The 25,404-nt window shown below is 43.3% G+C and overlaps 1 protein-coding gene across 1 annotated transcript in view; it reads right to left on the minus strand.

The window, feature by feature from the left end:
• The window catches only part of LOC135518975 (diacylglycerol kinase eta-like), a 156,854-nt gene that overhangs the window by 24,058 nt on the left and 107,392 nt on the right, over positions 1-25,404 (minus strand). The window contains 13 exon segments of the mRNA XM_064943969.1: positions 756-861; positions 3,784-3,903; positions 4,266-4,358; positions 6,309-6,414; positions 6,557-6,717; positions 9,798-9,932; positions 10,025-10,138; positions 22,203-22,211; positions 22,213-22,304; positions 22,507-22,610; positions 22,764-22,874; positions 23,032-23,149; positions 24,586-24,732. Coding sequence (XP_064800041.1) covers positions 756-861; positions 3,784-3,903; positions 4,266-4,358; positions 6,309-6,414; positions 6,557-6,717; positions 9,798-9,932; positions 10,025-10,138; positions 22,203-22,211; positions 22,213-22,304; positions 22,507-22,610; positions 22,764-22,874; positions 23,032-23,149; positions 24,586-24,732 — 1,416 coding nt within the window.

Raw genomic sequence — 25,404 nt, forward strand, 5'->3', positions numbered from 1 at the left:
TGTTTGATTGGTAGTAATATTCATAAACATACAGTCAAAAAATATATTTTTCGTGTTGAATTGGTAGTAATATTCATAAACACAGTAAAACAATAGCTTTTTTCATGTTCAATTTGTAGTAATATTCATAAACAAATGTAGTCAATGTTCTGTTGTATCAGTCGTCATGAAGGAGAAATTGTGTTCTGAAACCCCTGGGTTTTTGGTCCTGTGTCCAGCCCCCTCCCCCTGTCTTTGGCCTTGGTTTATGACTGCTGTAAACGTATAAACAGGTGGATGAGACCATGAACAGAAGGAAGAGGGGTGCTCTTGGATGGATGGGTCAGACTGAGGACCAGGGCAGACGGAAATCACAGAGACAATCCCTGACACCACACTGGGTGGTTATAATGCATTACAACCACAAAATGTAGGCCACATAGATACCTTAATTAAAGATCTTAGATATAACTTAAAAGCATACACCTCTGTATGTGTGGTGCGTACACTCTTAGAAAAAAGGGTTCCAAAAGGGTTCCTTGGCTGTCCAAATAGGGTAACCCTCTTGATTCCAGATGGAACCCAAAATGATTCTATGTAGAACTCTCTGTGGAAAGGGTTCTACCTGAAATTCAAAAGGGTTCTACCTGGAACCAAAAATGGCTATTTAAAAAGTGATCCTCTGTGTCAGCCGAATAACCCTTTCGGGTTCTAGATGGCACCATTTACTGTATATCTTTAGCCTTTGGAGAGAGACAAAAAAGACGAAGACTTACCTGACTGAGGGTTGGTCTTCTTGGTAGCTTTCTCTTTCTTGAACTTTGGCACAATTCTGAACATGCTGCTACGACTGTTGCTCTTGCCATACTCTAACGAGGGGTCCTGAGAGGGACACGGGTGTAGGATTAGAAGTGTGTGTAATCTCACCTCATCTTCAATAGGTTGCAATATATGGTATAACCAGGGAATATATACACTGCTCAAAAAAATAAAGGGAACACTAAAATAACACATCCTAGATCTGAATGAATGAAATATTCTTATTAAATACCTTTTTCTTTACATAGTTGAATGTGCTGACAACAAAATCACACAAAAATCAAATTGATAAATCTAATTTATCAACCCATGGAGGTCTGGATTTGGAGTCACACTCAACATTAAAGTGGAAAACCACACTACAGGCTGATCCAACTTTGATGTAATGTCCTTAAAACAAGTCAAAATGAGGCTCAGTAGTGTGTGTGGCCTCCACGTGCCTGTATGACCTCCCTACAACGCCTGGGCATGCTCCTGATGAGGTGGCAGATGGTCTCCTGAGGGATCTACTCCCAGACCTGGACTAAAGCATCCGCCAACTCCTGGACAGTCTGTGGTGCAACATGGCGTTGGTGGATGGAGCGAGACATGATGTCACATATGTGCTCAATTGGATTCAGGTCTGGGGAAAGGGCGGGCCAGTCCATAGCATCAATGGAACTGCTGACACACTCCAACCACACGAGGTCTAGCATAGTCTTGCATTAGGAGGAACCCAGGGCCAACCGCACCAGCATATGGTCTCACAAGGGGTCTGAGGATCTCATCTCGGTACCTAATGGCAGTCAGGCTACCTCTAGCGAGCACATGGAGGGCTGTGCGGCCCCGCAAAGAAATGACGCCATGACTGACCCACAGCCAAACCGGTCATGCTGGAGGATGTTGCAGGCAGCAGAACGATCTCCACGGCGTCTCCAGACTGTCAAGTCTGTCACATGTGCTCAGTGTGAACCTACTTTTTCTGTGAAGAGCACAGGGTGCCAGTGGCGAATTTGCCGATCTTGGTGTTCTCTGGCAAATGAAAAACGTCCTGCACGGTGTTGGGCTGTAAGCACAACCCCCACCTGTGGATGTCGGGCCCTCATACCAACCTCATGGAGTCTGTTTCTGACAAATCAACATCTGTTTCTGACCGTTTGAGCAGACACATGCAGATTTGTGTCCTGCTGGAGGTCATTTTGCAGGTCTCTGGCAGTGCTCCTCCTGCTCCTCCTTGCACAAAGACAGAGGTACGCTGACAGACACAGCAAACCTTCTTGTCACAGCTCGCATTGATGTTCCATCCTGGATGAGCTGCACTACCTGAGCCACTTGTGTGGGTTGTAGACTCGGTCTCATGCTACCACTAGAGTGAAAGCACTGCCAGCATTCAAAAGTGACCAAAACATCAGCCAGGAAGCATAGGAACTGAGAAGTTGTCTGTGGTCCCCACCTGCAGAACCACTCTTTTATTGGGGGTGTCTTGCTAATTGCCTATAATTACCACCTGTTGTCTATTTCATTTGCACAACAGCATGTGAAATGTATTGTCAATCAGTGTTGCTTCCTAAGTGGACAGTTTGATTTCACAGAAGTGTGATTGACTTGGTGTTACATTGTGTTGTTTAACTTCTTCGATATAGGGGGCGCTCTTTTAATTTTTGGATAAAAAAACGTTCCCGTTTTAAACAAGATATTTTGTCACGAAAAGATGCTCGACTATGCATATAATTGACAGCTTTGGAAAGCAAACACTCTGAAGTTTCCAAAACTGCAAAGATATTGTCTGTGAGTGCCACAGAACTAATGCTACAGGCGAAACCAAGATGAAATTTCATACAGGAAATGCCCCAGATTTTGAATGCGCTGTGTTCCAATGTCTCCTTATATGGCTGTGAATGCGCCAGGAATGAGCCTACACTTTCTGTCGTTTCCCCAAAGGTGTCTGCAGCGTTGTTACGTATTTGTAGGCATATCATTGGAAGATTGACCATAAGAGACTACATTTACCAGGTGTCCGCTTGGTGTCCTCCGTCGAAATTATTGTGCAATCTCCAGCTGCATCCACTTTTCCATTTGGTTCAGAGGAGAAAGGCAACTGCCACGAATGATTTATCATCGAATAGATATGTGAAAAACACCTTGAGGATTGATTCTAAACAACGTTTGCCATGTTTCTGTCGATATTACGGAGTTAATTTGGAAAAAAGTTGTAATGACTGAATTTTCAGTTGTTTTTTTTATCTCAAACGTGATGAACAAAACGGAGCGATTTCTCCTACACAAATAATATTTTGGGAAAAACTGAACATTTGCTATCTAACTGAGAGTCTCCTTGTTGAAAACATCAGAAATTCTTCAAAGGCAAATTATCTTATTTGAATGCTTTCCTTGTTTTTGTGAAAATGTTGCCTGCTGAATGCTAGGCTTAATGCTATGCTAGCTATCAATACTCTTACACAAATGCTTGTGTAGCTATGGTTGAAAAGCATATTTTGAAAATCTGAGATGACAGTGTTGTTAACAAAAGGCTAAGCTTGTGAGCCAATATATTTATTTCATTTAATTTGCGATTTTCATGAATAGTTAACGTTGCATTATGCTAATGAGCTTGAGGCTATGATTACGCTCCCGGATACGGGATTGCTCGACGCTAGAGGTTAAGTGTTCCCTTTATTTTTTTGAGCAGTGTACTAGTGTGTATTATCTAAACGCACCTTCAAAAGGCTGCGATGTTTACATTTGATTTATTTAACCTTTATTTCACTAGGCAAGTCAGTTAAATGACGGCCTACCCCGGCCAAACCCTAACCCGGACGACGCCGGGCCAATTGTGCGCCACCCTATGGGACTTCCAATCACGGCCGGTTGTGATACAGCCTGGAACCAAACCAGGGTCTGTAGAATGCCTCTAGCATTGAGATGCAGTGCCTTAGACCGCTGCTCCACTCAGGAGCCCTAAATATGGTTTAAACAGGGAATATCTACTAGTATGTGTAATCTCACCTCATCTTCATTAGGCTGCAGTATATGGTATAACCAGGGAATATCTACAAGTTTGCCTAGCTCCAACTCCACACTCTGCAGAGCACTGGATAAAGACTCTTCATCTGAGGGTTCCAGTTGCTGTGGATGGACACACACACGCGCGCGCGCACAGACACATACACACGGACACACACACACACGGACACACACACACACGGACACACACACGGACACACACACACACACACACAAGGACACACACACACACACACACACACACACACACACACACACACACACACACACACACACACACACACACAGGAGTTGGTATGACGGAGATAAACACATATTCTCTACACAGAATGTGAGTAGGATGAGGTTGCCCTGAGACGCTGATCTAAGGTCAGTCTTGATTTTCCCTCCTAATGGTTATTGTTAGAATACGGAAAGGCTGAACTGATCATAGACGTTGCTTAGCCTCATAGATTGTAACTCACCAATGATACTCGTCCCACCAGAAGGGATTCAGTCTCGTTGTGTAAAGCCTTCACATTGCTGGCTACTTCTATAGCAGTGTTCCTGGCCATACTCTGTGTTCAAGGCAATACAAACAAACACGATATTAGACAGCTGGAATCACAGACAGTCTTCACATCACAGACAGTCCTCACATCACACACAGTCCTCACCCTACACACAGTCCTCACCCTACACACAGTCCTCACATCACACACAGTCCTCACCCTACACACAGTCCTCACCCTACACACAGTCCTCACCCTACACACAGTCCTCACCCTACACACAGTCCTCACATCACACACAGTCCTCACATCACACACAGTCCTCACCCTACACACAGTCCTCACATCACACACAGTCCTCACATCACAGACAGTCCTCACCCTACACACAGTCCTCACATCACACACAGTCCTCACATCACACACAGTCCTCACCCTACACACAGTCGTCACCTCACACACAGTCCTCACCCTACACACAGTCCTCACCCTACACACAGTCCTCACATCACACACAGTCCTCACCCTACACACAGTCCTCACCCTACACACAGTCCTCACCCTACACACAGTCCTCACCCTACACACAGTCCTCACATCACACACAGTCCTCACATCACACACAGTCCTCACCCTACACACAGTCCTCACATCACACACAGTCCTCACATCACAGACAGTCCTCACCCTACACACAGTCCTCACATCACACACAGTCCTCACATCACACACAGTCCTCACCCTACACACAGTCGTCACCTCACACATAGTCCTCACCCTACACACAGTCCTCACCCTACACATAGTCCTCACCCTACACACAGTCCTCACCCTACACACAGTCCTCACCCTACACACAGTCCTCACATCACACACAGTCATCACCTCACACACAGTCCTCACCTCACACACAGTCCTCACATCACACCTCACATCACACACACTCATATCACTCCTCATATGACTCCTCATATGACTCCGCATATCACTCCTCATATGACTCCTCATATCACACACACTCATATAACTCCTCATGTGACTCCTCATATGACTCCTCATATCACTCCTCATATGACTCCTCATATGACTCCGCATTTCACTCCTCATATGACTCCTCATATCACACACACTCATATCACTCCTCATGTGACTCCTCATATGACTCCTCATATCACTCCTCATATGACTCCTCATATCACTCCTCATATGACTCCTCATATCACTCCTCATATCACTCTTCATATGACTCCTCATATCACACACACTCATATCACTCCTCATGTGACTCCTCATATGACTCCTCATATCACTCCTCATATGACTCCTCATATCACTCCTCATATGACTCCTCATATCACTCCTCATATCACTCTTCATATGACTCCTCATATCACACACACTCATATCACTCCTCATGTGACTCCTCATATGACTCCTCATATCACTCCTCATATGACTCCTCACATCACTCCTCATATGACTCCTCATATGACTCCTCATATCACTCCTCATGTGACTCCTCATATGACTCCTCATATCACTCCTCATATCACTCCTCATGTGACTCCTCATATCACTCCTCATATGACTCCTCATATCACTCCTCATATGACTCCTCACATCACTCCTCATGTGACTCCTCATATTACTCCTCATGTGACTCCTCATATCACATCACTCCTCACATGACTCCTCATATGACTCCTCACATCACTCCTCATATGACTCCTCATATGACTCCTCATATCACTCCTCATGTGACTCCTCATATGACTCCTCATATCACTCCTCATATGACTCCTCATATCACTCCTCATATGACTCCTCACATCACTCCTCATGTGACTCCTCATATCACTCCTCATGTGACTCCTCATATCACATCACTCCTCACATCACTCCTCACATGACTCCTCATATGACTCCTCACATCACTCCTCATGTGACTCCTCATATCACTCCTCACATCACATCACTCCTCACATCACTCCTCATATCCTCTTGATGATGTCTAACCTCGGCTAACTTGGGGTGTGTCTTGTTGATGGCGTGTGATGAGGCATTGACGGCGTGAGCCAGCTCCTGCTCTAAAAGCCCATTGGTCTTGGCTGCCTCACAGATCCTGTGATTGGACAAGGGGAGAGGTCAGAGGGCATCATTCTGACTGCTGACTGGACAGAGTGTTTACAGATATAGTATTCACGATAACAGTTTAAAAAGTAATAAAAGGTGGTGTGTGTGTGTGTGTGTGTGTGTGTGTATACCTGGTGATGAGATCGTCTGCAGCGCGGGCAACCAGCTGTACGAGGGCCACCTCCTCCTCAGTGGCCAGGTCCACAGACTGCTGGGAGTAAAGGTGAGACCGCAGGGGCAGCTTGTCATACTTCAGCTTGTCCTCCCACGACTTCAGAGTGTTCTCAAACGCCTGCACATGGAGACACAGGGAGGAGACACAGGGAGGAGACACAGGGAGGAGAAACAGGGAGGAGACACAGGGAGGAACACATGGAGGAGACACAGGGAGGAACACAGGGAGGAGACACATGGAGGAGACACAGGGAGGGACACATGGAGGAGACACAGGGAGGAACACGGGGAGGAGACACATGGAGGAGACACAGGGAGGAACACAGGGAGGGACACATGGAGGAGACACAGGGAGGGACACATGGAGACAGGGAGGAGACACAGGGAGGAACACAGGGAGGAGACACATGGAGGAACACAGGGAGGAACACAGGGAGGAGACACATGGAGGAGACACAGGGAGGAACACAGGGAGGAGACACATGGAGGAGACACAGGGAGGGACACATGGAGGAGACACAGGGAGGAACACAGGGAGGAGACACATGGAGGAGACACAGGGAGGGACACATGGAGGAGACACAGGGAGGGACACATGGAGACAGGGAGGAGACACAGGGAGGAACACAGGGAGGAGACACATGGAGGGAGGACACAGGGAGGAGACACATGGAGGAGACACAGGAGGAACACAGGGAGGAGACACAGGAGGAGACATGGAGGAGACACAGGGAGGAACACAGGGGAGGAGACACAGGGAGACACAGGGAGACACAGGGAGGAGACACATGGGAGGGAGGACACATGGAGGAGACACAGGGAGGGACACATGGAGACAGGGAGAGACACAGGGAGGAACACAGGGAGGAGACACATGGAGGAACACAGAGAGGAACACATGGAGGAGACACAGGGAGGGACACATGGAGGGACACAGGGAGGACACAGGAACACAGGGAGGGACACATGGAGGAACACAGGGAGGAACACAGGAGGAGACACAGGGACACAGGGAGACACAGGGAGGAGACACATGGAGACAGGGAGACACAGGGGAGGAGACACATGGAGGAGGACACAGGGAGGAACACAGGGAGGAGACACATGGAGGGACACAGGGGGAACACAGGGAACACATGGAGGGACACATGGAGGAGACACAGGGAGGGACACATGGAGACAGGGAGGAGACACAGGGAGTGACACATGGAGGAGACATAGGGAGGGACACATGGAGGGACACATGGAGGGACACATGGAGGAGACACAGGGAGGAACACAGGGAGGAGACACATGGAGGAACACAGGGAGGAGACACAGGGAGGGACACATGGAGGGACACATGGAGGAGACACAGGGAGGAACACATGGAGACAGGGAGGAGACAGAGGGAGGAGACACAATGAGGGACACATGGAGGAGACACAGGGAGGAACACAAGGAGGAGACACATGGAGGGACACATGGGGGAACACAGGGGGGAACACATGGAGGGACACATGGAGGAGACACAGGGAGGGACACATGGAGACAGGGAGGAGACACAGTGAGTGACACATGGAGGAGACATAGGGAGGGACACATGGAGGGACACAGGAGGGACACATGGAGGAGACACAGGGAGGAACACAGGGAGGGACACATGGAGGAACACAGACACAGGGAGGACACACAGGAGGAGACCCAGGGAGGGACACATGGAGACAGGAGGAGACACAGGGAGGAACACAGGGAGGAGACACATGGAGGAGACACAGGGAGGGACACAAGGAGGAGGAGACACAGGAGGAACACACACATGGAGGAGACATGGAGGAGACACAGGAGAGGAGGAGACACAGGGAGGGACACATGGAGGGACACAGTGAGGGACACATGGAGGGACACAGTGAGTGGAGTGACACATGGAGGAGACACATGGAGGGACACATGGAGACAGGGAGGAGACACAGGGAGGAGACACAATGAGGGACACATGGAGGAGACACAGGGAGGAACACAAGGAGGAGACACAGGGAGGGACACATGGAGACACAGTGAGTGACATGGAGGAGACACAGGGAGGAACACATGGAGGGACACATGGAGGGACACAGTGAGTGACACATGGAGGAGACATAGGGAGGGACACATGGAGGGACACATGGAGGAGACACAGGGAGGGACACATGGAGGAGACACAGGGAGGAACACATGGAGGAGACACAGTGAGTGACACATGGAGGAGACATAGGGAGGGACACATGGAGGGACACATGGAGGGACACATGGAGGGACACATGGAGACACAGGGAGGGACACATGGAGACAGGGAGGAGACACAATGAGGGACACATGGAGGAGACAAAGGGAGGAACACAGGGAGGAGACACAGGGAGGAACACAAGGAGGAGACACAGGGAGGAACACAAGGAGGAGACACAGGGAGGAACACAAGGAGGAGACACAGGGAGGGACACATGGAGGGACACAGTGAGTGACACATGGAGGGACACAGTGAGTGACACATAGATGAGACACATGGAGTGACACATGGAGGAGACACAGGGAGGGACACATGGAGACAGGGAGGAGACACAGGGAGGGGCACATGGAGGAGACACAGGGAGGGACATATGGAGGAGAGACACCATGGAGGGACACAGTGAGTGACACATGGAGGAGACACAGGGAGACACATGGAGGGACACAGGAGTGACACATGGAGGAGACACAGGGAGGGGCACAGGGAGGGGCACATGGAGGAGACACAGGGAGGAGCAACAGGGAGGGGCACAGGAAGGAAAGGAATTAACATCCACAGAGACACAGACCAAGACAGAGAGAGACAGGGACAGAAACAGCGAGAGACAGGGACAGAGACAGAAAGAGAGACAGACAGAGACATAAACAAAGAGAAACCGAGACAAAGACAGGAACAGGAACAGAGTCAGAGACAGGGCATACAGTAACATTTTAAGATCGGATTCAATCCATATTGCAGAAGATCAGCGTAGAGTTCGATGTAAATTTAAAAGCAATTTTCCCATGTTTGCAGAGATAGCGTTCATGGTAAACACTGTACATGTCGGTTCAATCCCCCCCAAAAGACATAATATTTTAACATGGACCTTCCGCAGTACTTCCACAATAGGGATTGAATCCAGCTCTGATTCCCTCCCCATATCTTCACTATTGACTGTTGGTCCTCTTTCTCACCCTGTCCCTGGTCAACATCTGGGCTCTGTTCTTGTGTTGGATCTTAATGACTCCAGGAGGTTGTACCCAGGCCTCTCCGTCCACTTGGATAGGAACACCCTCATCTCCCAGGATAGTGATCTTCACTGAGCGACACTGACAGTGGAGGAAAGAGTCATTGGATGAAAGACTACAGTAGAGTAAAGGTAGTGTGTGTGTGTGTGTGTGTGTGTGTGTGTGTTTGTTACCTGTGCTATGCGGTGATGTTGCAGTTTGATGACTCTGGACACAGCCATCTGCATACTGCCAAACACTGCTACCACCTCCAGGATTTTATCATCAAATGACGGGGCACAGAATATCTAAACACACACACGTGCACACACACGCGTGTGGGTTAAAACACAATGAACACAGTTACAGTACATTGCTCTAAAGTACGACCCTGCCTCACACAGGAAGCGGCGCAGGTCCTAATCCAGGCACTTGTCATCTCCCGTCTGGATTACTGCAACTCGCTGTTGGCTGGGCTCCCTGCCTGTGCCATTAAACCCCTACAACTCATCCAGAACGCCGCAGCCCGTCTGGTGTTCAACCTTCCCAAGTTCTCTCCGTCACCCCGCTCCTCCGCTCTCTCCACTGGCTTCCAGTTGAAGTTCGCATCCGCTACAAGACCATGGTGCTTGCCTACGGAGCTGTGAGGGGAACGGCACATACCTCCAGGCTCTGATCAGGCCCTACACCCAAGCAAGGGCACTGCGTTCATCCACCTCTGGCCTGCTCGCCTCCCTACCATTGAGGAAGTACAGTTCCCGCTCAGCCCAGTCAAAACTGTTCGCTGCTCTGGCCCCCCAATGGTGGAACAAACTCCCTCACGACGCCAGGACAGCGGAGTCAATCACCACCTTCCGGAGACACCTGAAACCCCACCTCTTCAAGGAATACCTAGGATAGGATAAGTAATCCTTCTCACCACCCCCCCTTAATGATTTAGATGCACTATTGTAAAGTGGCTGTTCCACTGGATGTCAGAAGGTGAATTCACCAATTTGTAAGTCGCTCTGGATAAGAGCGTCTGCTAAATGACTTAAATGTAAATGTAAATGTAAATGTAAAGCAGGGCTGCCCAATCCTGGTGCTGAAGGGCAAAAACACATTTCTACCTTGTTCTCACCTGGTGTCCCAGGACTAAATTATTCCCTTATTAGAACCAGTGTTTCGACCCCCTGGGACCTAAACAAGCTCTGCTTTAGAGCATGTTGATGACACTTATGGTGTGTGTAGGGGGGGAATTATTTGTGCATACATTATCCTTATCCTGATCATCATCACCATCATAATAACCATCACCATCATCCATCACCATCATAACCATCACCATCATAACCATCACCATGACCATCATCATCATAACATCATCATAACCATCATAACCATCACCATCATAACATCATAACCATCACCATCATAACCATGACATCATAACCATGACCATCATCATCATAACCATCATCATCACCATCATAACCATCATCATAACCACCATCGTCATCATCATTATCATCATCCATCATCATAATCATCATCATAACCATCATAACCATCATCATAACCATCATCATAACCACCACCATCATCATCATTATCATCATAACCATCATCATCATTATCATCATAACCATCATCATAATAATCATCATAACCACCATCGCCATCATCATCAATCCATCATCATAACCACCACCACCATCATCCATCACCATCATAACCATCATCATAACCACCACCACCATGACCATCATCATCATAACCATCATCATCACCATCATAACCATCATCATAACCAATCATCATCATCATCATTATCATCATAACCATCATCATAATCATCATCATAACCATCATAACCATCATCATAACCATCAATAACCACCAATCAATCATTATCATCATAACCATCATCATCATTATCATCATCATCATAATAATCATCATAACCATCATCGCATCATCGTCATCATCACCATCATCATCACAATCATCATCACCATCATTATAACGATCATGACAATCATCATAATCATCATAACCATCATCATAACCATCATGACCATCATCATAATCACCATCACCACCGTCATCATAATCATCATCGTCATCATGGTCATCACCATCACCATCATAACCATCATCACCATCAACATAACCATCATCATCACCATCATCATCACCATCATCATCATCACCATCATCATCACCATCATCATAACTAACATCATAATCATAGTATCATCATCCATCATCACCATCACCATCATCACCATCATAACCATCATCATCATAACCATCATCACCATCACCATCATAACCATCATCACCATCACCATCATAACCATCATCACCATCACCATCACCATCATAACCATCATCATCATCTTAACCATGACCATCATCACCATCACCATCATAACCATCATCACCATCATAACCATCATCACCATCATCATCCTAACTATCACCTGTAGTGGACATTTCCTGTATTTACCAAATCATGAGAGCAAACCACACACAAGTCAGAGTTATCATAAAGTCCATCTTTAATTATATGAGCTCCATCACAACCCTGTGACTCTCAGATTAATTCAGTGTCTGTAAATGAATTCTCTGAGAGTGCTTACACATTGCAACTGATATCCTTTATAGCAAATACACACATAGCCAGACAGCATTGGCTATAAATTATCGTTCAGCCTTGTCTCCTAAACTATGTTCTTATCTCGCTCTTGGTACCACTCAGGACCAAAAACAAAACCTCATCAACAGGCATATATCAAATACACCCCTCCTGGACAAGATCACAGAGACACAGTGACTGGCACACAGACATTGTGGAGCCAAGAGATAATTGGTTCCCCCTCAATCATCCCTTCACATGGTTTAAAAGATATGTTTACATATGAAGACAAGCTTGACCTCTCCCCTCCTTGCGGCCCAAGTAACTGAACCCAGGACAGAGAAAGGATAACTGCAAATGGCCACCACTATAGTACAACAAGATACATTCTAAATGAGAAGTAACTCACAAGCATATAATGAAAATAAAACATCTTATCTATGTTACCCAACTATTCTGATACATCCCCAATACCCCGTCATCACCATCATCGTCATAACCATCATCACCATCATGACCATCATCATCATAACCATCATAACCAGCCGTCTTCATCGACCTGGCCAAGGCTTTCAACTCTGTCAATCAAAGCATTCTTATCGGGCCGACTCAATAGCCTTGGTTTCTCAAATGACTGCCTCGCCTGGTTCACCAACTACTTCTCAGACAGAGTTCAGTGTGTCAAATCGTAGGGCTGTTGTCCGGACCTCTGCCAGTCTTTGGGGGTGCCACAGGGTTCAATTCTTGGGCCGACTCTTTTCTCTGCATATATCAATGATGACCCTCTTGCTGCTGGTGATTCTCTGATCAGCCTCTAAGCAGACCACACCATTCTGTATACATCCATCCCTTCTTTGGACACAGTGTCCAAATTAACTTCAATACCATACAACTCTCCTTCAGTGGCCCTCAACTGCTTTTAAATGCTAGTAAAACTAAATGCATGCACTTCAACCGATTGCTGTCCGCACCCACCTGCCCGACTAGCATCACTACTCTGGACGGTTCTGAATATGTGGACAACTACAAATACCCAGGTGTCTGGTGAGAAAGCATATTGATTATATTACAAAAACAATGAACTATAAGCTTAGGTTACTATACAGATCTAAGAATTGTTTTACTGTATCCATTGGAAAGAACTTAGTTACCCAACTACGGCTTCCTATCCTAGACTGTGGTGATGTCATCTACAGTATAGAAACATGCCTGTCCCGAGGGACTAGGTGTGTGAGGTAAGAATCAGGCGCAAAGAGCTTCAATATGGCACCAAAATACAATGCCCAAAACACAGGGCACGAAAAATACAGACCAACCCAAAACACAGGGTACCCGGTCCGGAGCACGAACACACCCAACAACACAACAATAACACAAGATTAATCCCGCACAAAACAAGGGCGGGTTTACTAGCCTTAAATAAGGAAGCCCATCAGGAAAACATAATAGGACACAGGTGCAACTCATAAGACAAAACAAACAGGAAAAGGGATCGGTGGTGGCTCGTAGGCCGGTGACAACGTCCACTGAGCACCGCCCCAACAGGCAGGGGAGCCAACTTCTAGTAGGCCGGTGACGACAACCGCTGAGCACCGCCCAAACAGGCAGGGGAGCCAACTTTGTAGACGGACAACGACCGCTCACCGCCCAAACAGGCAGGGGAGCCAACTGTAGACCGGTGACAACGACCGCTGAGCACCAAACAGGCACCAACTTAATGACAACGACCGCTCACCGCCCAAACAGGCAGGGGAGCCAACTTCATTCTTGGAGATTCATTCTTGGATGCCACTATTGCACAATGTATTGTCTGTCACTCCCAAAACAGAAGACAATTGCATTGGTACCATTTATTTTTATTTTTTATGTATCAACTTTTTAAATTTCCAGGTATATATTAAAGGGTAAATCAGCAGTATCTACATAAATTTTGAATGATATGAGACCATTGATTCTTGAGCAATATAACTTAGAAATGCCTTGTGAGATGCCTAAGACAGTGGCAGATCACGTGTAACAACACCTGCAAAGGATCAGTACATCCGAACATCACAACAACTGCCCGAGTTACACCAGGAACGCACAATCCCTCCATCAGTGCTCAGACTGTCCGCAATAGGCTGAGAGAGGCTGGGCTGAGGGCTTGTAGGGCTGTTGAAAGGCAGGTCCTCACCAGACATCACAGGCAACAACATCGCCTGGTTAAGAGTGCTCTTCACTGACGAGTTTATCATCAAAGGAATGAGCATTACACCTGCAATCGATCCCGCCTGTACTCTGGAGCGGGACCAATTTGGAAGTGGAGGGTCCGTCATGGTCTGGGTAGGTGTGTCACAGCATCACAGCTTGTTGTCATTGCAGGCAATCTCAATGCTGTGTGTTACAGGGAAGACATTCTCCTCCCTCATGTGGTGCCCTTCCTGTAGGCTCATCCTGACAATGCCACCAGCCATACTGCTCATTCTGTGTGTGATTTCCTGCAAACAGGAATGTCAGTGTTCTGCCATAGCCAGCAAAGAGCCTGGATCTCAATCCCATTGAGCACATCTGAGACCTGTTGGATCGGAGGGTGAGGGCTAGGGCCCATTCCCCCCAGGCATGTCCGGGAGGTTGCAGGTGCCTTGGTGGAAGAGTGGGGTAACATCTCACAGCAAGAACTGGCACATCTGGAGCCGTCCATGAAGAGGAGATGCACTGCATTACTTTACGCAGCTGGTAGCCACACCAGATACTGACTGTTACTTTTGATTTTGACCCCCCCCCGCTGTTCAGGGACACATTATTCCACTTCTGTTAGTCACATGTCTGTGAAACATGTTCAGTTTTTGTCCCAGTTGTTGAATCTGTTATGTTCATACAATTATTTACACATGTTGAGTTTGCTGAAAATAAACACAGTTGACAGTGAGAGGATTTTTTTATAATTTCTTTTATTATAGATGCTCAGTTTTATTAGTTGTATTAGTAGTTGTAGCAGTAGTTTTATTAGTTGTATTAGTAGTTGTAGCAGTAGTTTTATTAGTTGTATTAGTAGTTTTATTTTATTAGTTATATTAGTAGTTGTAGCAGTAGTTTTATTAGTTGTATTAGTAGTTGTAACAGTAGTTTTATTAGTTGTATTAGTAGTTGTAGCAGTAGTTTTATTAGTTGTATTAGTAGTTGTAGCAGTAGTTTTATTAGTTGTATTAGTAGTTGTAGCAGTAGTTTTATTAGTTGTATTAGTAGTTGTAACAGTAGTTTTATTAGTTGTATTAGTAGTTGTAGCAGTAGTTTTATTAGTTGTATCAGTAGTTGTAGCAGTAGTTTTTATTTGTTGTATTAGTAGTTGTTAGTTGTATTAGTAGTTGTATTAGTAGTTTTATTAGTTGTATTAGTACTTTTATTAGTTGTACTAGTAGTTTTATTAGTTGTACTAGTAGTTGTAGCAGTAGTTTATATTAGTTGTATTAGTAGTTGTAGCAGTAGTTTTTATTAGTTGTATTAGTAATTTTACTAGTAGTTTTATTAGTAGTTTTAGTAGTTGTATTAGTAGTTTATATTAGTTGTATTAGTAGTTTTTAATAGTTGTAGCAGTAGTTGTAGCAGTAGTTGATTAGTTGTATTAGTAGTTTTATTAGTAGTTTATATTTATATTCAGTTTTATTAGTTGTATTAGTAGTTTTATTAATTGTATTAGTAGTTTTATTAGTTGTATTAGTAGTTTATATTAGTAGTTTTATTAGTTGTATTAGTAGTTGTAGCAGTAGTTTTATTAGTTGTATTAGTAGTTGTAGCAGTAGTTTTATTAGTTGTATTAGTAGTTGTAGCAGTAGTTTTATTAGTTGTATCAGTAGTTGTAGCAGTAGTTTTTATTTGTTGTATTAGTAGTTGTTAGTTGTATTAGTAGTTGTATTAGTAGTTTTATTAGTTGTATTAGTAGTTTTATTAGTTGTACTAGTAGTTTTATTAGTTGTACTAGTAGTTGTAGCAGTAGTTTATATTAGTTGTATTAGTAGTTGTAGCAGTAGTTTTTATTAGTTGTATTAGTAATTTTACTAGTAGTTTTATTAGTAGTTTTAGTAGTTGTATTAGTAGTTTATATTAGTTGTATTAGTAGTTTTTATTAGTTGTATTAGTAGTTTATATTAGTAGTTTTATTAGTTGTATTAGTAGTTGTAGCAGTAGTTTTTATTTGTTGTATTAGTAGTTGTTAGTTGTATTAGTAGTTGTATTAGTAGTTTTATTAGTTGTATTAGTAGTTTTATTAGTTGTATTAGTAGTTTTATTAGTTGTACTAGTAGTTGTTAGTTGTATTAGTAGTTGTATTAGTAGTTTTATTAGTTGTATTAGTAGTTTTATTAGTTGTACTAGTAGTTTTATTAGTTGTACTAGTAGTTGTAGCAGTAGTTTATATTAGTTGTATTAGTAGTTGTAGCAGTAGTTTTTATTAGTTGTATTAGTAATTTTACTAGTAGTTTTATTAGTAGTTTTAGTAGTTGTATTAGTAGTTTATATTAGTTGTATTAGTAGTTTGTATTAGTTGTAGCAGTAGTTGTAGCAGTAGTTGATTAGTTGTATTAGTAGTTTTATTAGTTGTATTAGTAGTTTATATTAGTAGTTTTTATTAGTTGTATTAGTAGTTGTAGCAGTAGTTTTTAGTTGTATTAGTAGTTGTTAGTTGTATTAGTAGTTGTATTAGTAGTTTTATTAGTTGTATTAGTAGTTTTATTAGTTGTACTAGTAGTTTTATTAGTTGTACTAGTAGTTGTAGCAGTAGTTTATATTAGTTGTATTAGTAATTTTATTAGTAGTTTTATTAGTAGTTTTAGTAGTTGTATTAGTAGTTTATATTAGTTGTATTAGTAGTTTTTATTAGTTGTAGCAGTAGTTGTAGCAGTAGTTGATTAGTTGTATTAGTAGTTTTATTAGTTGTATTAGTAGTTTATATTAGTAGTTTTTATTAGTTGTATTAGTAGTTGTGGCAGTAGTTTATTAGTTGTATTAGTAGTTTTATTAATTGTATTAGTAGTTGTATTAGTAGTTTATATTAGTTGTAGCAGTAGTTTATTAGTTGTATTAGTAGTTTTATTAGTAGTTTATATTAGTTGTAGCAGTAGTTTATTAGTTGTATTAGTAGTTTTATTAGTTTATATTAGTTGTAGCAGTAGTTTATTAATTGTATTAGTAGTTGTATTAGTTTATATTAGTTGTATTAGTAGTTTTATTAGTTTATATTAGTTGTATTAGTAGTTGTATTAGTAGTTTTTATTAGTTGTATTAGTAGTTGTAGCAGTAGTTGTATTAGTAGTTTTATTAGTTTATATTAGTTGTATTAGTAGTTGTATTAGTAGTTTTTATTAGTTGTATTAGTAGTTGTAGCAGTAGTTGTATTAGTAGTTTTATTAATTGATTTAGTAGTTGTATTAGTAGTTTATATTAGTTGTAGCAGTAGTTTATTAGTTGTCATTATCATAGTTATCATTATCATCATCATTACCATAACCATAGTCATCACCATCATTTTTTTATTTATTGTTTTATTTCACCTTTATTTAACCAGGTAGGCTAGTTGAGAACAAGTTCTCATTTACAACTGAGACCTGGCCAAGATAAAGCAAAGCAGTGTGAACAGACAACACAGAGTTACACATGGAGTAAACAATTAACAAGTCAATAACACAGTAGAAAAAAGTCTATATACAATGTGTGCAAAAGGCATGAGGAGGTAGGCGATAATTACAATATTGCAGATTAACACTGGATAGATAAATGGTCATGTACAGGTAGAGATATTGGTGTGCAAAAGAGCAGAAAAGTAAATAAATAAAAACTGTGGGGATGAGGTAGGTGAAAATGGGTGGGCTATTTACCAATAGATTATGTACAGCTGCAACGATCGGTTAACTGCTCAGATAGCTGATGTTTGAAGTTGGTGAGGGAGATAAAGGTCTCCAACTTCAGCGATTTTGCAATTCGTTCCAGGCACAGGCAGCAGAGTACTGGACTAATGCGGCCGAATAAGTTTTAGGGATGATCAGTGAGATACACCTGCTGGAGGCGTGCTAACGGATGGGTGTTGCCATCGTGACCAGTGAACTGAGATAAGGCGGAGCTTTACCTAGCATGGCCTTGTAGACGACCTGGAGCCAGTGGGTCTTGCAGACGAATATGACGAGGGCCAGCCGACTAGAGCATACAAGTAACGCAGTGGTGGGTAGTATAAGGTGCTTTAGTGACAAAAATGGCACTGTGATAAACTGCATCCAGTTTGCTGAGAAGAGTGTTGGAAGCAATTTTGTAGATGACATCGCCAGAAGTCGAGGATCGGTAGGATAGTCAGTTTTACTAGGGTAACATGACAATGCAGCGTGAGTGAAGGAGGCTTTGTTACAGACAGTTAACCCAATACTAAAGCCGACTCTTGATTTGATTTTCGATTGGAGATGTTTGATATGGGTCTGGAAGGAGAGTTTGCAGTCTAGCCAGACACCTAGGTACTTATAGGTGTCCACATATTCAAGGTCGGAACCATCCAGGGTGGTGATGCTCGTCGGATGCGGGTGCAGGCAGCGATCGGTTGAAAAGCATGCATTTGGTTTTACTAGCGTTTAAGAGCAGTTGGAGGCCACGGAAGGAGTGTTGTATGGCATTGAAGCTCGTTTGGAGGTTAGATAGCACAGTGTCCAATGACGGGCTGAAAGTATATAGAATGGTGTCGTCTGCGTAGAGGTGGATCAGGGAATCGCCCGCAGCAAGAGCAACATCATTGATATATACAGAGAAAAGAGTCGGGAAAGCCATAACCATAGTCATCACCATGACTTATCTCCCTCCATTTAAAACTGTCTCTGACATTTTATTCACCTCCAAATCGTCTAGTGAGATCAGGGGAGGTCAGAGTTCAGATTAGAAACTCTGGAGTGAAAGGCTCCTCTGACTTGATATTGATCTCTCTGTCCACACTGTCCATGATTAGGTCAAGGTAATGATGAATCAGACATCATTGTACTACAACATTCCTCTGCTCTGATCCACTCATAAATGCCTATTTAAAGCAGATCTGTACTAGTTAGCTCCATGCACGTCAAAGGCTCAGAGAGGCTGTGATCTATTGTACTGTAGTTTAGAGTAATAGCACTAGGTGGAGCCCTACTCACAATAACACACCCTTCATTGAGTACTATGTGACATCAAATAAAATAAAATAGTATTTGTCAAATGCGTTGAATACAACAGGTGTAGACCTTACAGCGAAATGCTTACTTACAAGCCCTTAACAAACAATGCAGTTCATTTTTTAAATGAAAATAAAAAATAAAAGTAACAAATAACAAGTAAAATAACACTATCATTATTTTGAATAGTCAGATTAATATAATAGTTTGATTAAAACGAATTCCCAAATAATCCTGTTTACACAGACACATCTGAAATCAGGCTACCTGATGGGACTGTAAATCTAGAAAATCTGTAATCAAAATAAATGTTCTACCACACGACCATGTTATTTTTGCCAAGACTATTTGATTAGGAGTTCAGACATATACAGTTTGTTTGTGAAAACTATTTCTAAGATGCGTACTTTTAGATTTTACAAATTCACTTCACTCGTCCATAACAGGGAGGCTTGTGTTGCTGGTGCTGGCATATGCACAGATCAAATACACCCCTGGAACTCTGATTAAGACCTTCACCTAATCATTCTAAGGGTCAGCAGCTCAGAAAACCAGGTGCTTCAATCATATGCTTACTTTGATTATGACCTGACGCCAATTGAGTAAAGTGTTCACATGACTAACGCCATACTCTGAACAGACAGTTAACCCACATGACTAATGCCATACTCTGAACAGACAGTTAACCCACATGACTAATGCCATACTCTGAACAGACAGTTAACCCACATGACTAATGCCATACTCTGAACAGACAGTTAACCCACATGACTAATGACATACTCTGAACAGACAGTTAACCCACATGACTAACGCCATACTCTGAACAGGCAGTTAACCCACATGACTAATGCCATACTCTGAACAGACAGTTAACCCACATGACTAATGCCATACTCTGAACAGGCAGTTAACCCACATGACTAATGCCATACTCTGAACAGGCAGTTAACCCACATGACTAATGCCATACTCTGAACAGACAGTTAACCCACATGACTAATACCATACTCTGAACAGGCAGTTAACCCACATGACTAATGCCATACTCTGAACAGACAGTTAACCCACATGACTAATGCCATACTCTGAACAGACAGTTAACCCACATGACTAATGCCATACTCTGAACAGACAGTTAACCCACATGACTAATGCCATACTCTGAACAGACAGTTAACCCACATGACTAATGCCATACTCTGAACAGACAGTTAACCCACATGACTAATGCCATACTCTGAACAGACAGTTAACCCACATGACTAACGCCATACTCTGAACAGACAGTTAACCCACTGTTCCTAGGCCATCATTGAAAATAAGAATTTGTCCTTAACCGACTTGCCTAGTTAAATAAATAAATAAATCAAAAATACTCGGCCTTCTGTCGTAATCAGTTTAATTTCAAATTATTAGTGTTCATGTAAACGTACTCACTGATATCAATTCAACAGGTTTATTTTCATTGGGGCCAAAATAGTCAGAGGTCTGAAGATGGTTTATAGTTTGAACACAGTTTAAGAAATATGTTTGCGCATGTGGATTTACTGCAAGTGTGTGTGTGCACCTGTGGTGTGTGTGCAGAGAGTAAATGCTGAGGATGATGTGTGTGTTGGATCAGTTCCACTGGAAGTCCTCCCAGCAGCTGGCTCTGTCCCAGCACAGCTGTTACAACACCACGTCAGAGGTAACCTTTTATCTAACCTTTATTTAACTAGGCAAGTCAGTTTAGAACAAAGTCTTATTTTCAATGACGGCCTCCCCTGCGAAGCTAGCCCAATTATGCGCTGCCTATGGGACTCCCAATCATGGCCGGATGTGATGCAGGCTGGAATCGAACCAGGGCGTCTGTAGTGACGCCTCAAGCACTGAGATGCAGTGCCTTAGACCGCTGCACCACTCGGGAGCACCAACCTCACTGCCCTTGAATTACAACACCACGTCGCACACACACAGAGTTAACCTTACGGAACTAGGGGCCTGTCATGCCAAATAGTGTCCCCCTGTCACAAAGTACCAACCAGAGGTGGTATTGTTATGTTTGTCTGTTCTCCTACAACACTGAGCCAGCAGCCATAAAGTACCAACCAGAGGTGGTATCATTATGTTTGTCTGTTCTCCTACAACACTGAGCCAGCAGCCATAAAGTACCAACCAGAGGTGGTATCATTATGTTTGTCTGTTCTCCTACAACACTGAGCCAGCAGCCATAAAGTACCAACCAGAGGTGGTATCATTATGTTTGTCTGTTCTCCTACAACACTGAGCCAGCAGCCATAAAGTACCAACCAGAGGTGGTATCATTATGTTTGTCTGTTCTCCTACAACACTGAGTCAGCAGCCATAAAGTACCAACCAGAGGTGGTATCATTATGTTTGTCTGTTCTCCTACAACACTGAGCCAGCAGCCATAAAGTACCAACCAGAGGTGGTATCATTATGTTTGTCTGTTCTCCTACAACACTGAGCCAGCAGCCATAAAGTACCAACCAGAGGTGGTATCATTATGTTTGTCTGTTCTCCTACAACACTGAGCCAGCAGCCATAAAGTACCAACCAGAGTCACACACACAGTTTTGGTAGAACAGCACTCACGTCGTCCTCCCTTGGTTCCTCCCCAGAAGTTTGTTCCACCTGCATAGCTGGGGATGTTCAGCACCGCAATGCCCTGAAGGCTGGGCAGGGGGATGTACTGACACGTCACACTGGACGGACACACACACACACACACACACACACACACACACACACACACACACACACACACACACACACACACACACACACACACACATTTAATGTTAGGCTCTATTCCAATATGTCCGCCATTCTATCCACCACAAGACATAGATTTTTCACGGGAATGTTCCTTCTAGTAATTCTAGTTCTATGGTTTCGTCTCTCACCTCCAGTTGAACCTTCTGTTCTAGATTCTTGTAGGTTCTCTGGAGGAGTTCCTTGGTGCCCAGAACCCCATACCATACCCTGTTCTTAGTACGACTCCTAGAGAAGGGTGTGGGGGTGTGTGGGGGGGGGGAGTGTAGTGAGGAAGAGAAAGGAATGTAATGAGAAAAGGGTGAGAGAATAGAGGAGAGAGGAATGAGAGACCAGTGGAGCGGGATGAGGGAGGAGAGGAGAGATAAACCTAGAGCTCACCTGCACTTCTCTGGGTGTTCTTCCCTCTTGTTGTTGAACTCCAATGTGATCTTAGCATCCAGCCCAACGCCAAAGTAGTTGTTCATTACACACTTCTCACTAAAGCCCTCTCTGTGGGGAGATAGAAAGACACAGAGAAGTTCACAAAACTACACAAACCTTTAAAAATATATATGTTTTGATCTGGTCACCAAAAACTAGGGGCCAGTCTTAAACTTTCTGAATATGGTAGCCTAAAGGTCAGAGCTGAGAGGTCAGAGGGTCTTACAGTGAGTCCAGGTCAGAGTCCAGAAAGGGCGTAGCTCCAAATGGGTCGATATTAGCCAGCAGCATCTTACTGATGATGGAGCTACCAGCTATAGAGGCTGCCAGACCAGCACGCAAACCTGTACAGAGAAACAGTGGTGTTCTTAAAAACTGCTGTGTGTGGTATGTCTACATGTCTCAGGGCCAACAATATGTGTGTGTGTGTGTGTGTGTGTGTGTGTGTGTGTGTGTGTGTGTGTGTGTGTGTGTGATCATTCTAGTGTGTGTGTGTGTGTGTGTGTGTGTGTGTGTATGTTTTAGGCTTGGGCAGTATACCGTAAACTGGGGCTTTTGAAAATAGCCACGGGATGGTTTTTCAATACCATCAATACCGTTGAAACTATTTCTTTGAAATGTTAGATTTTTATTTGAATATTTGTCACTACTTTTTAAATAAATACCTGCAGTCAAATTGTGTGCAATACGTTAGGCGATAAAGAAGATTGCATTCCTCATTTCACATTATTTTTATTCTGAAGCTTACCAGTAGTCCCCAGTCACTGGATGTTTGTCTGCAAGCACACAACAACGAGAGACCGAGGCCTTGTGAGTCACTCACTGTTGTACAGCATGCGCCAGGTGAACTAATTACAGTATGGAATTCACAAATAAATGTTTGCCAGCTAGATATCTCTTAAACTATTAAGTTAAAGCTGCAATATGTAACTTTTTGGGTGACCCGACCAAATTCACTTAGAAATGTGAGTTATAGATCTGTCATTCTCATCGAAAGCAAGTTTAAGAAGCGGTAGATCTGTTCTATGTGCGCTACTTCTATGCTCCCCGTTCTTAAGTTTGTTTTTGCGTCTTTGACTCTCGGTTTTGCAACCCAGCTTCAAACAGCTGAAAATACAGTATTTTTGTTTTTTGAAAATATATTTCACAGTGATTTAGATGGTACAATAATTCTCTACACTACACATTGCTTGTTTTGTTACATAAACAGAAATTAGGCAAATTATTTTAATTTTAGCAATCAGGAAATGGCTACTGTCTAAAACGTGCAGTTGTGCATTTGGTTTGCTCATTTAGTAGCTAGCTATCTAAATCCAGCTTCTAGCTTGTAACAGCAGAGAATCCCTCCTAGATCCAGCTTGCTGCCTAACATTTTTTTTGTAAGAAACATTTTTGAGTTACTTGTATGAATTTATGAGCTGGGATGTCAGTCCTGTAAATACTTTAGGTCAGAGACTAAAATATGTATAAAATGTTTGCAATGCGCCCGTTTGTATTTAGTTGGAATTCTCTATGGGATTTTACATGTTGAACGTATTTGTTAGCATTGCTAATCGTTATGAAGGTATGACGATCTGTCTGTGTGTGTGTGTGTGTGTGTGTGTGTGTGTGTGTGTGTGTGTGTGTGTGTGTGTGTGTGTGTGTGTGTGTGTGTGTGTGTGTGTGTACATGTATCAGGGCAGGTGTGTGTGTGCATACGCGTGAGCATGAACCATGTATGTGTGTATGTGTGTATGTGAAATGTGCATGTATGTGTTATAGCGCCCATGTGTGCATATACCGTAGGATGTACCAGGGCAGATGATACGCGTGTTGAGTACAGGCAGGTTCTCCTTGCTGGTGGTGAAGGGTGTGATGGAGAAAGAGCCACATGATTGGCTGCTGCGACTCACACACCTTTCAGGAGGGGAACAAGGACTCTTAGCCACTAGAGAGAGAGACAGAGCAAGAGACATAGACAGAGACAGAGAGACAGAGACAGAGAGACAGCGAGAGAGAGAGACAGCGAGAGAGAGAGAGAGAGAGAGAGAGAGAGACAGAGAGATGAGAGAGAGAGAGAGAGAGTACAAGAGACATAGACAGAGACAGAGAGACATCTATTCTAGAGACAGAGAGACATCTAGAGAATGTACTAAGAGATCAGAGAGAGAGTGTGTTAGTACATAGACATTCACTATCTATTCTAGTATGTACTAAAGATCACTATCTATTATAGTATGTACTAAAGATCACTATCTATTCTAGTATGTACTAAAGATCACTATCTATTCTAGTATGTACTAAAGAGCACTATCTATTCTAGTATGTACTAAAGAGCACTATCTATTCTAGTATGTACTAAAGATCACTATCTATTCTAGTATGTACTAAAGAGCACTATCTATTCTAGTATGTACTAAAGAGCACTATCTATTCTAGTATGTACTAAAGATCACTATCTATTCTAGTATGTACTAAAGAGCACTATCTACTCTAGTATGTACTAAAGAGCACTATCTATTCTAGTATGTACTAAAGATCACTATCTATTCTAGTATGTACTAAAGAGCACTATCTATTCTAGTATGTACTAAAGAGCACTATCTATTCTAGTATGTAC

The sequence above is a fragment of the Oncorhynchus masou genome, chromosome 29, assembly GCF_036934945.1.
Source record: "Oncorhynchus masou masou isolate Uvic2021 chromosome 29, UVic_Omas_1.1, whole genome shotgun sequence".
Lineage (NCBI taxonomy): Eukaryota > Metazoa > Chordata > Actinopteri > Salmoniformes > Salmonidae > Oncorhynchus > Oncorhynchus masou.